Source organism: Anser cygnoides, chromosome 7 (assembly GCF_040182565.1).
Source record: "Anser cygnoides isolate HZ-2024a breed goose chromosome 7, Taihu_goose_T2T_genome, whole genome shotgun sequence".
NCBI lineage: Eukaryota > Metazoa > Chordata > Aves > Anseriformes > Anatidae > Anser > Anser cygnoides.
This window is the reverse complement of record NC_089879.1, coordinates 25,310,138-25,330,449: the sequence shown is the minus strand read 5'-3', so window position 1 is coordinate 25,330,449 and position 20,312 is coordinate 25,310,138. Positions and strand designations below refer to the sequence as shown.

At 47.3% G+C, this 20,312-nt stretch overlaps 1 protein-coding gene across 1 annotated transcript in view; it reads left to right on the top strand.

The window, feature by feature from the left end:
- Positions 1-20,312, top strand: part of COL13A1 (collagen type XIII alpha 1 chain) — a 70,849-nt gene that overhangs the window by 35,626 nt on the left and 14,911 nt on the right. Inside the window, exons 23-40 of the mRNA XM_067000587.1 lie at positions 1,109-1,162; positions 1,821-1,907; positions 2,553-2,597; positions 3,304-3,348; positions 3,940-4,008; positions 4,530-4,553; positions 5,464-5,517; positions 6,024-6,068; positions 6,402-6,554; positions 7,088-7,186; positions 7,760-7,813; positions 8,618-8,659; positions 9,173-9,199; positions 11,029-11,109; positions 13,566-13,601; positions 15,937-15,990; positions 16,274-16,327; positions 17,131-17,166. Coding sequence (XP_066856688.1) covers positions 1,109-1,162; positions 1,821-1,907; positions 2,553-2,597; positions 3,304-3,348; positions 3,940-4,008; positions 4,530-4,553; positions 5,464-5,517; positions 6,024-6,068; positions 6,402-6,554; positions 7,088-7,186; positions 7,760-7,813; positions 8,618-8,659; positions 9,173-9,199; positions 11,029-11,109; positions 13,566-13,601; positions 15,937-15,990; positions 16,274-16,327; positions 17,131-17,166 — 1,059 coding nt within the window. The remainder of the gene's footprint in view (positions 1-1,108; positions 1,163-1,820; positions 1,908-2,552; positions 2,598-3,303; positions 3,349-3,939; positions 4,009-4,529; positions 4,554-5,463; positions 5,518-6,023; positions 6,069-6,401; positions 6,555-7,087; positions 7,187-7,759; positions 7,814-8,617; positions 8,660-9,172; positions 9,200-11,028; positions 11,110-13,565; positions 13,602-15,936; positions 15,991-16,273; positions 16,328-17,130; positions 17,167-20,312) is intronic.

The window sequence follows — 20,312 nt, the reverse complement described above, 5'->3', positions numbered from 1 at the left end:
TGGAGAGAGCTAGGCACCTGCTAGGAAAGGGGTTTTGAATTGTTCTTTGTAATCTGCACAAATTGTTAGTCTTGGAGATGTGAGGATTGCAGGTAAGGACATCTTTTTCTGCTGGTGCACTTGAAATGTCTTTGTGGCATAAAAAACTCTCCAATATCACACTCTGTTGTGACAAAAGGCAGAGCCCCAGACAGCACGCAGTAGCTGGAAACCATGGGTTGGATGCAATAGGCTGAACAGAACCTAATTTCAACATCAAGACCACTGACTGAACCCCCGTCATTCACAGATGATCCAGATGCTGTGGTGAACTAAGCAAAGTCACTTCACCAAGCGAAGGCTGGGTGCTGGCTGCCCTCTTTACTCACTGCCCTGCGACATCCCCCATCCTCCAGGGTGCCTTGGGCAGCTCTCTGCAGGCTGTGCTCTCGGGCATCCCATCGGGGGCCTCAAACCATCACCTGTTCCTGCCCTTTCCAAAACTCCTGTTTTCGCTGCTTTTCACCACCACTGTGTGTCACAGAGCTTGGCTGCTAACTGAGCTGCTGCACTGCTTTTATTTAGGCGTGATGAGGCTGGGGTTTGGAGGTGGGGGCAGGAGCCACCCCTGGGAGAGGTGTAGGAACGCTGGCTGGGATCCTTGCCAGAGCAGTGCAGTTCATGGTGACTGGGAGGGGTGAAAACTGGGAAATTAGCGGGCAGTTCCTGCGGGAAAAGCTGAACTCCTGCACCCCAAATAAGATAAGGCACCCTGGGCAGCAGCTTCCCTAATTATAAGAAATGGGGAGAGCCTGTGCTGGAGGGCTGACAGCAGGAAGGGTTTAGCAGACCCGAGCATTAAGGTGGAGATAGCGGATGGGGGGGGGGTCTGGATCCCCTGCCCACTCACCTTCCTTGGGAGAGAAATGGCAGTGATGTGCAGAGGTGGGCAAAGGGGCACCAGACAGCATGTCCCTGCCTGAGCAGGCACTGCTGGCAGGTGCTTTGTCTGTGCCTAAAATGAGATCCCAGAGGGGAAGGGGAGCGGTTTGAGAGCATGAGCAGCTTCTCCTTTGGCTGCTTCTCCTGCACAGGCTGCAGTCAGCCCCTGGCTGTGTTTCCTCAACAGGGGGAGAAGGGACGAGCTGGTGACCCTGGGCTTCCCGGACTCCCTGGCCTGAAGGTTTGTATCGTCTGCGATTTTGGGGCCATTCTTCATCCCCTTTCCTTCTTCTCTCCTACGCTAGCTGCATGCAGCCCTTCCCCTGTGGCTCTCAGCTGTGCTCTGAGAGGTGGGCAGCAATCACGCCTCCCAAGTCAGGCTTTCACTAGGTACTTGCCCTTTGGGAAAGGGGACCATGCACTGAATGGCAGTGGCAGAGGATGAGAGTTTAACAACAACTCCTGTTACTGCTCTTGTATCTGCTCTGTAACGCTGTCAGCCTGAGAACTACAGCTTCAGAGGCAGATGTACCAAAAAAAAAGCCATCATCAAGTGGTTTTATCAGCTCGGTTTCAACAGTGGGGAAAAAAACAACCCACAGTGTGGTCAAACTGGAGGCGTGGGGTTAAGGAATGAGCACTGCAGCCGAAGAGGTGAGAGCTGTGTGAAGCCCTGGCAGGGCTCGGAGCTGGAGCCCCCAGGCAGAGCAATACTGGCCTGGATCGTGGCCACCCAGCTGGGGCTCTGAGCACGGATGTCCCTGGGTTGTCAGGAGGCCAGCTGAGGGTGGGGGGACACTGACAAAATTCATCCTGGGCCCTGAGTCTCTAAGCCAGCGGTTTGCTAGGTGAAATTGCAGAGATGGAGCGAGACGTGATCTGTTTTTCTTTGCACACAGGGCGAGAAGGGAAATAGTGAGAATGCCTTGGCGGGAGGTAAAGGGGAACCCGGCCCCCCAGGTCTACCTGGGCCCCCTGGACCAAAGGTGAGTGTTCTTCCTCGCGTCAGGAGTTTGTTGTGAGGGGTTGTGCCCAGCACGAGGTGTGGAGGAAGTTTACACTCATCTGTCCCCATTTCTGCTTATATGCTGAAGGGACATCAGCTACTGCAGAGTGTTTTAGTTGTTTAAATTGCTGAAGGAGAGAAACTTTGTGAACTGTTTTTCGAGGAGGAGAACAATCTCCTTGTGCTCACATAAGTCCCCTCTGGGTGTTGTGAGAAAACAGGTGCCCAGAACAGCAGCCTCTAGTCCCTGGGGTACTTGAGGTGGGGAGGCAGGACCAGGGCCATCCAAACCTCCTCTCCCCTTCTTCTCCTACTTCCTAGAGAAAGGCACAGAAATCCTGCCTCTTGGCAAAGGACACCCCAAGAATGCTTAAAACTCAGGCTCTATCTCAGATGTATGTGGGGAACAGCCCTCCTGCACTCCTCCTTGGGGTGTGAAGTGGATGCTTTCCTTCACGCTCAATACTTGTTGGTGCTGGGTAGTGGAGAAAGGTACCGGTGTGAAGTCCTGTTGGGAGATTGGGGTGACACACCGGGGTGCTCGGCTGGTATGGTCCTTTCTCCTGGAAATGCAGGAGTTGCACCACCCACCCGATACAGAACGATCCCTTTATTTTCCTCTCAGGGAGAAGCTGGTGATGTTGGCGCTGCAGGACCGCAGGGGGAAAAGGTATAGAGGGCTCGTGTGCAACCCAGCTCCAGGTTCAGTAGCTGCAAAATTACTCCTATACATGGAAAATGTAGCAGAAGTGAAGCACTTTAAAACTGAGCTGTCTAGGAAGCTGGCAAAAAGCAGACGGTTAAGCAGAGGATCAGGCTGTTTGAAGACTGGCTGGCCAGCCCCCCGTGCTCAGCAGCTGTACCTGTGGGATGAAAGAGGCATAGGGGCTGCCCCAGCCTGTTAGCAGTGGTGAGGGTGCCCCCTCGGCTGGGTAGATGGGGAGGAACAGGGGCAACCTGGAGAAGGGAAAGGAGAGATGGCTCTGTGCAAAATGGGCTGGTCTCAGTCATGTGTCAGAAATCAGGTCTTGTACACATAGCATGTTGAAGGGGGAGAGTGAAATACAGCCTCTGGGCTGGCCTGGTCCCCCAGAGGCAGCTCTTCCAGCAGCAGCCTCTGTTGGAGCATGCTGAATCTCCAGGGTGCCAGAGAGCCCATCAGGCTGGTTTGGGGGAGCAGGTATGGCTCCAGGGGGTTTGAAGGCTACTTCCTGCAAAGAAAACCTACAAACTTTGAGGTTATTGAGGTATTGCAGGCGCGTGCAGGGTCTTCTAGCCTGACCTAGACTGTCAGAGAGGACCAGCAGAGAGAGGAGGTTCCTGGAGCTGAAGCAGCTGAAGTGATGGGCACTGCTAACAGCACGTTCTTGTTACAGGGGGAGCCTGGTGCACTGGGAGAGCAGGGACCCATGGGCCCACGGGTAGGTGTCCCTTCACTAACACCTCTAAAGGGTTTTGGCCCTCCACAGGGGTCTAAGCACTGATTGTCTAGGTTGGGCCTCTGCTTTCTTGATGTTCTCACCATCTGTTGAAGTGCTTACAGGTGGTCAGGGGTTAAGTTTGACACAGGCCACTTCTCCATACCCTTATCAGAAGGTACTGCTACTTCAGGGGGAAAAAAAATAGACTTCTGAGCCACCTCATGCTCAGCTCATCAGCAAGAGGTGTGTCTGGGCACCCCCGGCTGAATTCTGGCACTTGGACACCCTGCTGCTGCCATTTGCTGATATGCCAAGTCTGGCGGTAGAGACAGTTCCTGGATTCTGGCCTCAACTTCACTGTTTGCCAGACTCTGACTGTTGTCTGATAGTCTGGGGGTCACCTGGCTACAGTTCTATAGTGTTTCCTCTATAAAATATGCTTTTGAGCTTAGTTCAACAAATGGAAAATCAGAACCTTGTGAAACTGACCCCTCTCTGACACCTTCTTGTTTTAGGGTGAGCCACAGCTCTCAGGCTGTACCGTGGTAAGGACGATCCCTAAACTCTGACTAAAGGTCTGGTATTTTGCAGGGCCCCAAAGGAGAGCCTGGGAAGGATGAAATGATGGACTATGATGGCAACATCAGTGAAGCTCTCCAGGTGAGCAACTGCCTGGCTGTCCACGAGGTGGCTGTTGGGTGTCTTACTGTTTCCCAGGGGATGCAGAAAACCCAGAGCAGCTTAGATCTGCTTCCACAGCAGTAACAGCAAAGGAAATACTTAGTTGTTCTATAGCTCCCTTCAACCCATAGCCCACTGCGTGCTGTGTTTCAGTAAACATTTTTGCATCTTGTTTAAGAGGTGCATTAGCACTGGTGGGCACAAAGGCCACGTGAATTTCCTCAAAAGGGGCCTGTGACTTGGGGTACACTGGTGAAAGAAAGCTCTGCAAAGCCTCCCAGAGCTGCGCACTGCTGGGTTGGCCTGGGTTCTGCTTGGAAAAAAGAGATGTGGGAGGAATTGCTCAATAACAGCTCTATGGGACTTGGAGATGATTTTTGGCTTCATTCTATAAGGTCCTTACTCATTTGTGCTGGTGTTACATTAAAAGAGAACAAACCCAGCCTGGGAAGAATCTCTGTTTTCAAACGACTGTTACTGTTTCTTCACTTTTTTCCTAGGAAATACGAACTTTGGCCTTGATGGTGAGTTCCTGGCTTTGTTGTGTGGTTTTAAGCAAGTGGCCATACGTTCATCCCAAGCAGATAGCCTGGTGATTTTTGTGCAACTGAAGCTTTTTTGGCCTTTGCTGTTGGGGCAGTGTTGACAGCTGAAGGAAGAGCTCACCTTGCCTTCTGATCTTAGCACTTGAATTATAATAATGCCCTTTATTTCTCTGACTTAAGAGGTAATGTAATGCATGCTGCTCAGAAGGAGCAGGGAAGAGCAAGGGGGGGCTGACCCAAGTGGAAAAAAAAAGAGGCCTTGGGCGATTTGCAATAAAGAGCATTGGCAGTCCATGGTGGGCACTTTGTGGTGGGCGGGGAGGACATCATTTCACCACTGGTAAGTGCAATTTGACACGAGTCCCATACAAATCTAATTGTTTAAAGCAGGGGTGGGGGGAACTGGATTTTTAAAATACATAACAACAACAGGGCAGAGCAAAATGGGTGTAAGCATCACCACTTGCTAGGCTAAGCTGCTGCCTAGTGGCTAAGCTGCTTGCCTTAAAGTGGTAATTGCCAAAGCTGGTCATAAAATCTGCTCATAAATATTAGGATCTAAGAAGTGTAGTGTCTCCTATGATCTCTACTCTAAAAATACATTTTTGTAGATAGGAAGGGAAAACCTTGTTAGGTTCTTCTCAGTTTTAAGAGTGAATAGCTGTAGTAACTTTTCTTCCATAAGAAAGTAGAGAAATGCATACTTATCTACAACTTGCTTTGGATTTAGCCTGTTGCTAACGCAGGGCCTGCCATTGCTTAGCTTCCCAAGCAAATACAATTTTAGGAGTCCCCAGGAAAATTCCCCTTTAAACTCAGAGGAGCAGGGTACAAAACACAAAAATAAAAACCCTGATGATATTTTGAAAACTGTTTTTTCTTTGTCTAGGGACCACCAGGACTTCCGGGTGTGGCTGGACCTCCAGGGCCACCAGGACAGAAGGTATTTGCTCAGGCCTTGTGGAGCTGAGGGAAACATGGGAGTGGTCTCGGCAGAATTCACAAATATCCCTCCCCAGTGCTCCTCTTCTTCCTATTGGCACTATCAGGATGCATCTGGTCAGGCTCTACCACACCTCATGCATGAAATCCTGAATCCCTTTTACCCCACCAAGGCATTATCTCAAAGATGAGGGATCCTTTCTACTCTACTCCCCTTTAAGAAGCAGCTTATGGGAACTGATCTCTGCAGGGATTGTGTTGGCTGGAGACTTACAGTGCTGGGGCCATGAACTGTTGTTCTGGGTAAACAAGGCTGGTGAAATTCTTAGAACTCACATGATGTACTGTTTCACCAGGGTTTTCCATGCTTTTTCTGTAACTATTAGTTTTCAAAGTCAGAGTCCCTGCTGACTGCTTCTGTAATGCCCATCCTTCATCATCCCAATGCCACACAAGTTGTAAGAATACTTGCTTCCAAACTGCCAGAGTAACAATTCTGTGTTTCAGGGTGAAATTGGCTTGCCAGGTCCTCCAGGCCATGATGGAGAAAAGGTAAGACAAGCTGCCTCTGTGATTGCTCTTTCCTTCAGTGGCCTTAAATTGGGCTAGTTTGCTCCATCTTGCTGTTGCTGATGCACAGTTACTTTTCCCCTGGGAGGTGGTAGGGGGAAATGATCTGGCTCCACAAAAATGTGTGTTAGCGGCTTATTAAGGTACTAACTTCTAAGGAAGAGTTGGGATGGCAAGGCAAATCTACTATTTATTTTTCCTGCCTCTTCAAATTGCATTAGTGTTGAGTGAATGAGCAATGAAAGAGTCTCTGGGCTAGGGAGTCTAACTTTACTCTTATCTACACTCACTTGTTGTTGTGTGGGTTTCTTTTAGGGACCACGGGGCAAGCCAGGAGAAATGGGTCCCCCTGGCCCTCACGGGCTGCCAGGAAAGGATGGACCTCCTGGGATAAAGGGAGAGCCAGGCCATGCTGGGGCTGTAGGACAAAAGGGGGATAAAGGAGAGCCAGGACAAGCCGGCTCACCGGTAAGTAAATCGGACCCTCTCAGCACTGCTCTGTCCTTGTGGCTGTCCAGGTTACGGGGTTTCTTGGATATCTCAAAGCCCCTAAGTGACTGGGGCAGTGCCCAGTCTCCTGGCTTGAGCCTGTCACAACTCCTGCATCCCCAGCACTAGTCAAGAGGGTTTTATGCAGTGAAATCTTGTGTTTTCAGAGGATTACTAGGAAAAAAACCTCTTGCTATTGCAACAGCTAGCTTTTGGTGTGTTTCTAGCATGGGCTACAGCGAACTGCTTAACCATGAGCAGAACCTGGAGGCAGGAAAGCAGTTCCCCATCCCTGTGCTGGGGAATGGCACATCCACAATGACAGGAGGGTTTTCAGGCACTTTGCTGTCTGTTTTCAATGCTGGTGCAGCCTTCCCTTTCCCCAGGTGTCTGAAGGCTGTCTAGGTTTTGCAGTGTGCACTTGGAGGGACCAGAGCTAGTCCCCTCTCTGGCAATGTCTCTTATGCCTGTCTTAGTTTTTCAGAAAACTGCAAATCTTTCTTGATCCATAGGGTCTTGATGGCCCCACTGGAGAGAAAGGCGAACGAGGTGACCAAGGGATGCCAGGACCATCAGGATTGCCGGGTCCCATTGGACTTCCAGGATTGACAGTAAGAGTGAAAAAGACAGGCTGACTTTTCCTGCTTGGTGAAAACAGTATTGAGAAAGACGTTTCTCAAAGTGCAGAGTGTCTCAGGAGCCTCAGACCCCCCCCCCCCCCCCATCCCTTGGAGTTAGGTGCTTAGGTGTCAGCAAACATCTGTTGGGGCTCCAGCAGCAGGCGGGGAGCCAGCTGGGTGTTTGCTCCCACCGCTGGCAGGAGGTGCTGGGCTCTGGCAGGTGCTCATGCAGCCAAGTCAGCCAAGACGCCTGGTTTGCTGACAGCAGGGCCTGCTTGCTGTGCCTCCTCCCTCGGAGGCTGCAGTGCCGCAGAGGTGTGAGGCTGCTGCTGGGAAAGGCAGGCAGTGTCCACAGCCCCTGCTCCCAGGGGACTCGCTTTCTGTAGGCCGTCACCTCTGGAAGCAGGGGTGCTTTGGAGACAAGTGGAGCTGTGAGACACATACCCACTCTGTTCCCACCCCTCCTTTGGGGAGCTGCTTGACATATGGTGGCTCACGGGTGGCTTCTGCTGGAGTGAGGCACCAGTGTGCAGCTGTTGTGACAGGGTCTGTTGTTGTGTGCAGGGAGAGAAGGGCGAGCCTGGGGAGCGTGGAGACAAAGGAAACCCAGGAGAATCGGTAGGTCACCTGTCTTGTTTTCTCTGCAATCTCTGTCAGTAAAGGAGTGATGATTTTTGGCTGCTGGAAACCAGCACATCCCACCCTCTTATGACATCCTTCACTGAGGGACAGCCAGCTTCATCTTGTGGGGCTGAACTGCCAGCTGTCTTTAGCTCCTGATGCCCTACTTCTCCTCTGCACAAGAACCATCTAGCTCACGGCAAGCAATCAATAATGAATGCCTAGGGAAGAACAGAAGCCTATGAGAAGCATAACGATTATTTTCCTTGGCATTTGTGGTGAAGGGATTTTCTGAAAAATACCTGCCTGGATCTAGATATTTTCAATAGATCTTGGGTTCATGAATTTGTCACTTCTCCCCTCAAAGCTCACTCTTAACTTCTGTAGCACCCTGCAGTGAGGAGTCCCACAGGCTATCAGTACTCTTGTGTGTGTAGGGCCAGCAACCTTCCTCCAGATATTTTGAAACGACTGCCATCTAGCTGTTAATCCTGTGAATCCTTGCAGTAACGGAGGGACCGTAGTGGAAGTGGACCTTTTTCTGAAAAAAAAAATCACTGCTTTCCTTCCACCTAAGTCTCTGCAGCTGCCACAATAACCCTCCCCAGCATCCTGCTGCTGCTTCTTGGCTGCTCTGTCCTGGATTGCTGCCACTTTCTAACGCAGCCCTCAGGGGCAGTCCAGGTTTCCAAGCCTGGCAGAGCTCAGCTGCAGCCTGTGCCCTGCCTCCCCACTGAGCAGTTCCCCTTCACCTGCTGAGGCTGGTGGGTTGACAGGGACTTCTCTTGTGTTGCTTTCTAGATGCCTGGCCCCCCTGGACCTCAAGGACCACCAGGACCTCCGGTAGGTTTTGAGAGATTCACCTGAGGAGAGGGGCACCGGGAGTGAGGATAGAGTAGGAAGTGGCTGGGGAGGCTTTTGGGTGGAGATAACTGCCAGAAACACTGCAGCACTGAAGCAGGAACATGCTTAGCATCGTTTCCAAAACCACCCCCAGGGCAGGTCAGAGCTATGAGGGGCTGGGGAAGTAAAGGGAGAAGGTTATGTTAGTCTGAGATGAAAGGGAAGACAGTAGTGAGACGGGATGGACAGGATTAAAGGGATCAACTGCAAAAATGGTCTTAATAGCAAGCCTGGCCTGCAGCCAGGTTGTTCTTGGCGAGAGCCTCCTCATTACCAGATGAGAACAGTACATGAAGTGCCCTCTACACAAATAAAGAGGCCTTTGGGCTAAGCATTTGTGCCCTCAGCATGTCAGAAAATGAAAGCTCTGTGCTGTACAATGAACTGGAATACCTGGGTTTTAAGGCACACCCTTAAGCATTGCTCATACCTTGTTTCTCATCCCAAATACAGGGTGTTCAGGGCCTCCCGGGACCGAAGGTAAGGCTGTAAAACTTCAAATCCTGAAATTTGACTAGGGTTGTCTGAGGTGCAAGAATTCCCTTCAACAACCCCCTAGCTTTCAAAGTTATTTTTCTTCCAACTTTGTAAGAGAGTAAAACCTTCTGTATACTTTCTTGAAGAAAATGGGTTAGCAGCATTAATTTTAGGATTCAGAAAACCAGTTGTTCTCTCCTGTTCTAGAGAAGAAGGAAGCCACTGGCCGTTGGAAATCTTCCCATGAGAGCATAGCTGAAATCTGTCTGAAGGGTAAAAGGTCTATACAACAGGACGGGCGGCCTGTCATACAGTCCTAAGTAACTGAACTCTATCTTAAAATTAGCCAGGTTTTATACGCTGTAAGTTCTGCTGTAAACCCATTCAAGAACTTCTCTGTTCTTGGTGATTTAAAGCTTTCTAATCTCCATCTAAATGTGTTTCTGTTCAGTCTGCACCACTTGTTTACCCACAGTAAACTAATGCACCTAGGTGAAAAAATATTTGAGTGGAAATATTCAATGAGATCTGCATTTTTCCTTACTCTCAGCAAAGGTTTGAAAATGTGCAAAACATCTTAATTCTGGCTAGACTTAGTGTTTGGCTAACTGTGCTATTTGGGCATTAGAGAAGAGGGTACATTTATCCTGATTCATTTCTTCTCTGAATGTTGATTACAAATACAATTAATCTGCCTTCCAGGTCCGTAACTCACTAGCTACTGTTATCAAGTGTCTGGGGAAACTTCCCTAAGACTTGGCACATGCCCCTTCTTGGGGGCTGGCTGCCAAATAATTGCAGGTGGCAGTCTTGCACAGCACAGGCTGGATTACAAACAGTACTGCACTGATTTCCTCCTCAAACAGAGGATCTATGTAGGCTAAACTAACAAGTGCAATGAGATGTCCTGAGTGGGGAAGTTTTTGTTCCATCCCTGTAATTAGTAATAAATTGCTCTGTAATGAGGGGAGGGAAGAGAATTTTATACCCTCTGCAGACACGTTAGAAATTTGTAACTCTTCCAGGTGTGTGTCCAAGCCAAACGGTGTTGTGGGGCAGTAATGCAGGGTATGGAAACTGGAGTGTGCTGGTAGAGTGAGCCAACAGTGTTGTCTTTTATAAGTTGTAGAAGGGTGCACCAGTCAGACACACTGTTTCTGTGCAAACTTTGTACTTCTGACACTTGTGTTTCAAAATGCAACCAGAATAATGACTTTTAAATACTTTACAAACTGCAGTAGTGGGAAAAAAGCTTTGGGGATTGCATTTTGAATTTATAAAAATGTAGTATTTGATACTGCTTTGTGGTTTATACTACTGAATTTCAAAAGTACAGTTGGAAAAAGAATGAAAATTTTCCCCCCAAATCTTGAAACTGATGCCTTTGCATGTATAAAGTCTGTGTCTTCAAAAGATTGTTATGACTTTCTTCAAAGCTTATAGACACCTGTCATTGGCTTCCAGTGAATCCACAGTTTAAGATGTAAAGCCATTTAAATGTAAAGCCATTTAAAACTATTACTTGACAAACCGTGCAAGAGCAGGGAGAATAACACAGAGGCAAGTTCAGTCCCCCTTTGACCATCTTCAATTATCATCTGGGCCTGATTTCCCCTCTTACTGGCACTGATGTAGGACAGGTACTCGTGCAAGTCACTCAACTGATACTGGTTTTCTTCAGGTTGGGCCAAGAATCAGGCTAAAGCGTTGTTCTTTGCCTCTTGCATTTTCTGCTGCTTCATCGCTCTCGGAACAGAGCAGAACAGAGGAATGTTTGTTATATAAGTGGTGTCACGGTGGGTTTATTTTCTGCTCCATCCTTCTTCCTTTAGGGGGAAGCAGGGATTGATGGAATGAAAGGAGAGAAGGGTGTCCAGGGTGAAAAAGGAGACAGAGGGCCACTGGGATTACCCGTAAGTATCCAGGAAGCAAGCAGCACTTGCAAGCAGCAAGCCAAACTTGTTTCAGCCGTAAGAAGATCCCTCAATGGGAGATGTACACGGGGATTTGATATGTAAAGTCAGAGAAAGATGATCTATAAATAACTGTGCCTTTGCTTCTTAAACTTACAAAGCTTCAATTTCTATACGCAGTCTTAATCTCCTAGGCCTGTTAAATACATCACTGATCCTTGTAGCTCTTTCTGCTTGTGGCAGGTTTGGAGAAAACAGTAATTTCCAATGGGTTGTTTGAAATGTCTGTGGCTGGTCTTGCCCTGTCTCCCTGAAGCACAAAGATGTGCAGAAGTAACAAAGGGAACATCTTGCCAGCAGCCTGTCACCTGGGCCAGGCTTTGTGCAAAAGTGTGGTGGTTCTGAGTGCATCCAGTCTGCCACCCAGTACTTTCCTATCGCCTCTGCAGTGGAATTGATGCTTTCCCCAACGCAGTAGAAGCCTGCTGTTTCCTGCTTTGTGAACCCAGTAACACCAGGCTAGCACTAGTGCACTGCTTAGCTTACAGGGAGGAATTGTGGCAGAATTATGAAGTTATAAGAGCTTTAGATACAAACTTGAGGACTTTGCAAAGAAAAGCTCGCATCACATCTGCTAAAAAGCCTCCTCACGCAGTGCCTGAGACTCACCTGAGTGCTGAGAATGAGTTACCACTAGCTCAGTCCTACTCAGCTGCTCTGCCAGCCCCCAGATCCTCTCATGGAAAGCACTGATGGCCGAGCCCACCATCTCCCCTTGCTGAAAGTCCTGCCTGGAAACGAGCACTACCGAGAGTGCATCCTGTGCACTGTGAGACTTTGTCTGCCTTTGTTTGATCACCCAGAGCTCTTGTCCCTGACTTTGGCTGAGATGTGCATGTCTGTCTTTGTAAAATGTTTTGCTTTTTCAGTTGTGTTTATAGCGGTTACCTTCCAGCACTTCATCTAACTCTAGGCACTCACATGAGCTCGTTATGAGTGTATTTGCCACAGGCTCCTCGCATAGCCAATGGAGAGAAGGGGATGCTTTCAGAAGGCTCTAATCCAAAGGACAGTGAAGCCACGAGAAATAAAAACCCAGTCCCCATTCTGCCCTGAGAAATGCAAATGGAAGCTTTCTGTGTAAAAACAGGTGTTCCCTCAACTCTGAGGGAACCAGGACAGGGAAAGGAGGTCCTTGTGACAGTCTGTACAGAAGATGCCCTGGGAATTACCCTGCAGAGCCCCACCAGAAACCAGGGTCCTGTGGCTTATTCCTGCATTTGGTCTTTTGACCTCTGCTCCAGCAATGGCCAAGTCCCTTGGCTTTCCACAACACTGCTCCCAAGCTGTGGAGTCAGGAAGGCTCACTCGGAAATGTTCTGTTTGTTGGGTTAACAATATCAGCTGGCCAACTAAGAGGCACAGTTACTGGGATTCTAGTAAGATCACAGATATTGCGGACCTCTTCAGAACTACGTAACCCTCTCTTGAGCTTTTCCCACATGTGATCCAGAGTGTTTTCGGTCTGTCAAACTAAATGCAGTGGAAATATTTCAGGACCTATTTGATAGTGCTTACTACAAAGGTGCCAAAAAAATTCCCCCAGTTGGCTCTGCTGGCTTTTCATGTGAGACTTTGTGCTTGACGTTGTGCCAGAATTTCAGTTGGTTTGTCTGCATTAGTGACTGACAAGCTGACTTTGTCACGTGCAAGTAGAGGAAACTCACTGCTTGTACTAGTTTTACCTAAGCTTGCTCACCTGGTCTTTGTCAGAGATACCACACTGTGCCAGACAGACCTTGGGCAGAACCACTGCAAGCTTTTATGGATGACAAAATTCAGGGCAAGCACCAAGCAGACAGGAAAGTGCCCCTTTAGCTCAGCCTGGTGTACGCACGTGCTGGTGACACAAGGGGATGGACCACCTGTCTTAGAAGCCCGCAGACAACCAGTTCCTCACCTCTCCTGTTGGACAAGAGATGGAGAGGGGAGGAAGCCTGCAGCTACCTACCTGTGTACCTACAGGACCTGGGTTTCTTGGTAGGAACTTGAAGACCTGCCGATGGCTCTGCAGGCCTCTGAGCTTTGTGTCTCCTCTGTGTTGTGCAAAGCCAATGCAGGCTTCAACTCCACTGTCACATTGTCCTCCTCACCTGTCATAGAGCAGCTTCTTCCTCAGGGGTTTTCTTGGTGGCACGGCAAGAGGGAAATAAATTTGTGTTCTTAAGGGGATCTGAAAGCTGCAGGTCAATATTACATGTATTCAGTGTTTGTTTTTGTTGGTTTGCTTGTAAGTACCATCACTTGTCCTTGAGATCTTTAGTTGTTGTTGTTGATTGCAAGCATATGTTTGTCTCAAGTCACTGCTTCACTCACCTCTCCCCTCTCCTTTCCCCCCCTCACCCTCCTCCCCTCTCCTCCTGCCTTGTTTTTGTTAACCCTCCCCATCTGTTCAGGGTGCTTCAGGTTTAGACGGCAGGCCTGGACCACCGGTGAGTTCCATTTCTCCTTTGCCCTACGTTCCTCCCCCCAGTATCGTGACTTGTCTCGTCTTTCCCACCAGTGTTGTTTATGCCAAGAATAACCTTATTTTCTCCAAAGCAGGTTCTGGGGGTGCGGGGTGTGTGTGTGTTGCGTGTTAAAGCCTGGGAGGCGATTAAGACACATGCTTGTTTCTTGATACTATGAGTCTGTCTGGATCCTGGGATCACAGCCTACTTCTTCCACTTTAACTCAATAACAAGATGAATGAAACTCCCACATGGTTCCACGATGCTCGGTTCTTGTCTGCTTTGTTGTGAGGGGTCTCCATCCCTCCACTCTGTTGCTCTCCGTGGTAACCTTGCTTGCAGCCTTTTCACAACAGCAGCTCTTCAGTTGTGTCTTTGGCATAATAACTCCTGTCTGCTTTATCTTGTGAGCAAAAGCTTTCTGCCGTGCCTTGTTTTCACACTAGGTGCTTAGGGCTGTATTACTGTGGGTTATGCTCACAGGTCTCTCTCCTTTGCCTGGGAAGCATGTCTCTGCTAAAAGGCGTTCTGCGAGGAGGACTAGTCATTAGCTTGCCAGCAGCACAATGCCATGCAACTTCATCAGCTCTGTGCATGCTTTCCCTCTGTCTGAGATACCTTGGGGGGTTTCCAATCTGCTGAGTACATCTGTGAGGCAATGGCTTCTCATAGATGAACAGGAAGAAGCAAGATCCCCACCTCTTGTTGCTAACTCATTGTGAGATGTGAAGGAAATAAACTCCTTGTGGCTTAGCTTCTCAGCCTGTCAAACTTGGAATGAGACAAGTACCACTAACCTGGTGCTGCAAAGCATGCTGCCATTCCAAGGGTAAAAGCTGTTAAATAATGGGCCAAATACTTTTTTATCCCACTTGGGAAATCATGCATCACCCCATGTATGCTCCAATTGGCTATTTAAAAAGTGATTTCTCCTCAGTGTAACTGGGGATAATCCACTGCTCTGGAACTTCAGGACAGGTTCTGAGTTACAGCTTATCTGCTCTCCTGTTCTGGAAAATTGTAGCTTGATTTTTGTAAATGTGCAGGTTAGCTCTCAGTATATTTCATGGCACTAAATTATCTTAAAATGACGCAAATATGCAGGCAATTAAGATCTTTGTGATGTAGACTCCTGTGCGTGAATCCAAGGAGAGCCACTCTTTTTCACTGCTTTGAAACTGTGCTGCACGAACTGTATCTCTACTTACATCCTGCAGATCTTGGCTTGTCTGAAAAGCTCTTCTGATCCATGAGTTGTACTCAACTTGGAGGGGTTACTTTTGTGACTATGCATTGTGATTCTTGCCAACCTTAGAAGCGTATGGAGTAGGGCTGGGTAAATAAATGCCTAACTGTGCAGTGTGGCTAGGGGCAGTGCTCACTGCAAACGTGAAGGCTGTGCTTTATCTGGTCTGGGAGAGTTGTAGCAGACCCTTCAGCAGGGAATGCTCCAAAACCCAGGAGGCTGTACGTGCCTGGATCCAGCATCACCTCCATGTGAGTGTTTTGTTAGTGAGGAGGACTGTTGGCTGCCTGCTCTATTGCCCCTTTTAAAGATCAGCTTGGACTGGGTTCATTTCCCAAAGCCTGAACAAGCCTCAGCACTACCAGCAAATAGGTTTGGTATACTAGTGGGAGATGGCCCCTGTGTCAAAAGGGGAGCAAAAAACGTGGTTTTTCCTGTCAGTGTGATCAAGAGCCCGATGGAGTAGCAGAAATAGCAAAAAGGGAGCAGAAGGCTTGGGAATGAATGATACCACTACCCCTCCTGGTATGCGTCTGCATTCCTCTTTGCAGCATGGTGTCTTTCAGCTTGCATGACTGGCTGCCTACCACCAATGCAAGCTTTTAGTTTTGTCTACCTCAGCTGACACTGGGAGGTTGGGGGGAAGGAAACAACACACACTCACACACACACAAAAGTTGCTTACTGTATATCTAAATGGCCTTTATTCTGCTACAGCTTTCAGCATTGTCTGTGACACAAACTGGAGAGAAAAACATTCCCTCGTGGTACTAGTAGAAATGCCCCCTGTAACGATTGTGAAGGCATAGCTTCAAAATCAGAAAACAAGGCTCTGTAAGATGGTGCTGGTGTGACCTAGTGCAGCAGTTCCCGTGTTTGTCAAACTGCATGTAACAACTTCTTCAAACCCATCGGCACCATTGCTGAAAGCTGTAGTGGCGCTAGATGCCTTCAGCCACTGGAGTGTCCTTCCCAGCTGTGCTTCTTCCTAAAGGAGCATCTGTGTCTCCTGGCTTTAACAAAGCCCTGGAATAAAAAAGGCCTGATATATTTTCTTTCCTCCAACTACAGGGTACTCCAGGACCAATGGGGGTTTCGGGACCAGCAGGACCAAAAGGAGAAAGGGTGAGTTTGGTTCAAAACTGACCAATACTCTGTAACTTCTCTGAAGATACAACAGTTCCTTAAAATTGAGAAGCTCTAGGTCTTTCTAGCATCTGAAACTTCTCTCTTTGTGCATATAGGACCCTCAACTTGGTCTCTGAATTCTAAGCATTTTATTCTTGGGGTTTTAGGTATTTTAAATCATAACCTTTCCATTTCTTCTAAAGTGTTTCTGTAGTCATTGTTGTGCTGCCTGTTCATACCAAATAGGAGCGTAACAATTTCTATTTTGTCTCTATTTCAGGGCAGTAAAGGAGATCCTGGTGTTGTAGGACCAATGGGACCAGCAGGACTTCCTGTAAGTGTGAGAGCACTAGGAATGTGTTATCTACAAGCCTCTATTTCCTTGCTGTGGCTGATAGTTTAAGGTGCTGCTGTAACGTAACATTTCCAATTTCAGCTAGGTTACGTGTTAAAGAATCAAAATTATGAGCTTAAAATACCCCATGGGAGCAACAGGAAGAGCTGGGTAGTTTCAGAGCAGTTATTCAGAATGAGATAGATGAAGCTGAAGGGAACTCTAAATTCTCTGTGGCCCTCAAAGTACCAAAAGAAGCTGCGTGGGACTCGCAGGATTTGTATCTTACTCCAAAATAATGCTTTTGAGCGTGGTGTACCTTTCCACAGGTGGGTGTATGCATTTTCATCACAGTGACAAAAGTTGCCTTGAGTGAGGTTAGTTCCATTGTTTGGAATTACTTTTGCAAAATGGAGCCAGTGCTGGAACTTTGGTTTTAGGTAATCAGGGAACTGCTTCATTGTTTAAAAAAATAAAAATTAAATAAATAAATAAAAGGAGGAAAAAAAAAAGAAAAAATGAAGCTTGCTGTTGTGTACTTTTGTATTCCTCTTCAGAAACGGAGTTCTTTCAGCTAGTCTAGTTTCTGTGTGAAGAATCCTTAGAGTAGAAGCAGTGGTGTGTTAGCCTGGATGGTCTTTTGGAGGTGAGGAGGAGGTTGTCTACAGGAAATGTTAATTTTTACCACACAGTAATTGATAGTGATGGAAAGGAACTCTTGGGCACCCGTTCCTTTTAAGGAAGTCTACAATGGGACCTATCTGTTTGTAAAATATTTCTGTTTTTGTGTTGATGTGTTTCAGGGTTTACAAGGTCTGCCTGGTGACAAAGGAATCCGGGTAAGTTACCAAGCAAGTCTTGGTCTTTGCACAGTGGTGGAGTGGTCAGTGCCTGAGCCACTTAAAGATGGCTAGCATGTGATTCTGTTTGCTAGACCTTTGTATGAATGACTTTACAAACCTGTATTTTTGAAGGTGATACCTGTAGTTCGTCTCTTCATCTAGGACATCACAGCATGGCCCTCTGAAAGATACAGGAGGGATTTTCTAATGTGTTCTTTGTTGTCATAGCTCTGTTCTCACTGAAGTATGGCTTCATATGTGGTAGAGTTAGGCCAACATGGCATGCTTTAGAAAATCCTGCTTATCTGTTTTGTAGTGTGTCTAGGGATTCCCATGAGAATTAACTGAGATGTAGTCAGCAGATCTTATCACATTACTTTTAAATTCCCCCTGAAGTGTGAAAAAAGTTGACCTCTAGCAAAGGGTTCTCCAGAGAATTTGGAAGATGGAAATTTGGAGAAGATAAATTAAATTTGCATACTTTAAAGAGTCAAATATGAAGCCTCCTCAGGCTTTGTCCTGACCGGATGTGATAAAGAGCTGGATCAAAACCCATAATGTGAATGGCTGCTCTTCTGTCTCACCACCTCTGTTATAAAAAGATAAATATTACTAAAAAGTGTGCATTGAACACTCCTTGCCTTTCATTGGCATTCAAATCATTGGATTTTCAACAACAAAAGGAACTTCTTGCTTGTTAAGTCTCTGAATCTTTTTGATTAAAAACAATTAAGACCAACAGTTGAATATAATTTATAGTTAGAAATATAAATGATTTCTGGGTTGTGGTTTTAAGACTACAGTTCTATAAATACGTCAAACAGCTTAATAAAGTAAATGTGTATGTCTTACGCATGTGCTCACACATACACATATACATTCTCTTGATAAGACTCTGGTATCACCTAAATTTATCTGAATATGTAAAGATTTATAGTGCATGTGCCCATGCAGTGATTTCATTATATGATTTTGCTTTTCATAAATAGTGAGTGTTCTCTGTTCTTATCTGCAATGTATTTCTGACCTTACTCTGCACAGAACGAGCAGTTTTGGAATGCAGTAGCCAATTTGCATCTTAAACTAGGGGAGAAAGGTCCAAATTTCCTGGGAGTTCCAAAGTCCTCCCCTTTTTTAATCATTCCATTTCTGGCTTTGCTTCTTAACTTCCTCCTTAGTGAGATGTGTTTTGTTTTGTTTGTGTGGCTTCTAAGCAGAAAATAACAATTCCTATGCTACTTCAGTTGGCTTTTAAACTGGGTGTATTATTTAAAAGAAGGGTCCTTCACTGGTTGTAGTATGTCAATCGGATTTCCCTAAGCTCTCATAAAAGCAAATGAAAACTGGGAACACCTCCTTGTAGAGGATGGGTTGGAAAGCAGCATGAGTGGGAAGATTCGCTGGCCCCTTGAAGCATGTTTTGCCTCACTGCAACCAACATTTGAAATGAAAACATGTGAAAGTTGAGACTGTAAATGGGCAAGTGCAATGTCTTTTCGGGTGGGATCCTAGAAAATACCTCTTTTCCCACCATATATTTGTACCACGACTTCTCCTTGCTCCTGCTCTGCTCCAAAAATGGTGATGAGGTCACCACTACTTAAAGTAGTTAAACAATACAGTTTTGTTAAGTCCCCTTCGAATAAAGCTGTATTGTCTGAATGCCTCCATCTTTTTGAGGTCACAGACATATTAAAAATACTATTTAGCAGAACTGGACACTGCTCGTTCCCAAGGATTTGCTCTGCTGCCCCGTATCCCTAGCTGAGCACTAGGTCTCCCTTAGTGGAATGTAGCTTCTTCTGTGAGAGAAGTGAGAGACCATTTCTCTCAAGTTAGTTTATGGCAAAACTATGGCAGTTCAGCCAGGAAACTTCAAAATGAACAAGAAGAAAGGTGTGAAGTTAAAAAGAGAAAGCAATGCCTTGCTCCTGACCTGCTCCGCAGGGACTGGGACCTGGGGTACAACACCTGCCTCTTTGCAAGTGGGAGATGGGTTCATTTGACATGCTTCCCTTTTGTTTGTTTGTTTTTGTTTTTTTCTTCCAGACAGCTGCAGTATGCTTGTCACTTTAATAGGAAGATTCTCAGTATTGAGTACATTAAAAATTGAGGATCAGTTTTGTTAAGCTTCCAAACAGTTTGCCAAAATCCTCAGTGAACCCTCCCAGCTCCTTTAGGCCGAGTAGTGGTTTTTCAGTGTCAGAAGCCCTCCTGCTGCCTGCTGTTCAGTGTGGAGCGCAGCGTAGCTGTGCCTGGGGACAGGCAGAGACGTACGGTGCCACTAGGTACCAATGGGAACAGATACAGCCTTTTGGGACACCCAGATGAAAAAGTGCAAACCCTGATCTTTTGCTGCCAAGTTGATATCTTTGCTGTTGTTCTAATGCCTGTGTTTTTTCTCATGTGTGTATGTGTGTCTTCCTCGCTCCTACAGGTCCACCTTTGTCCCCTTTATCCCTTCCTCCTCTTCCGCCTTTCTTCCTGGTTCCTTCCTCCTCCCTCCAGAGCAACCCATGCTGCATTTTCCTGGATTATCCTCTCTGTTCCAGTGCTTGGTTCTGGGTGATTTTGCCTCATTGCTTCTCCTCTCCCATCCATTTCTCTTGCCAGCTTTGGGTTTAACACATTTTAAAGAAGAAACAGCAGCCTGCGCTGTCTGATGTTATCCCCTAATTCCTTTAACCTTTCCCACAAGGACCCTAAATTCATTTCCCTGTGCAGCTGCCCCTTTCCCTGTTTTATGCTCAGCAGCTTTGAGAATTTTGTCTGGCAAATCCCCCTGTTACACCCGGCCTTGGCTGCCCTGCTCTCGTAGGATATTGTCCCAGGGCATCTGTGCCTTCCCTTGGGCCCTCCTGTGGCTGCCTTTCATTGACCCAGTGCTGCCCCCTCACAAAGGAGCAGGCCTCCTCTTTTGGTTACTTTTTCTTCTAAAACGTTCCCGTGGATGAGAATTTCATTCTGAATGAGAATTCAGAGTAGTAAGAACAAGTCCACGGGGAGTCTGGGCCAGCGGCGCCCAGTAACTGCAGCAGGAGATCCTGCTTGGGGTCTGCCACAGGTCCTGTCCCTGAGGCACTGGTGCCCCTGGAGCCCTCTGCCTGGCACCCTGGAGCTCCTGTGGGAGGGGAGGGAACCCC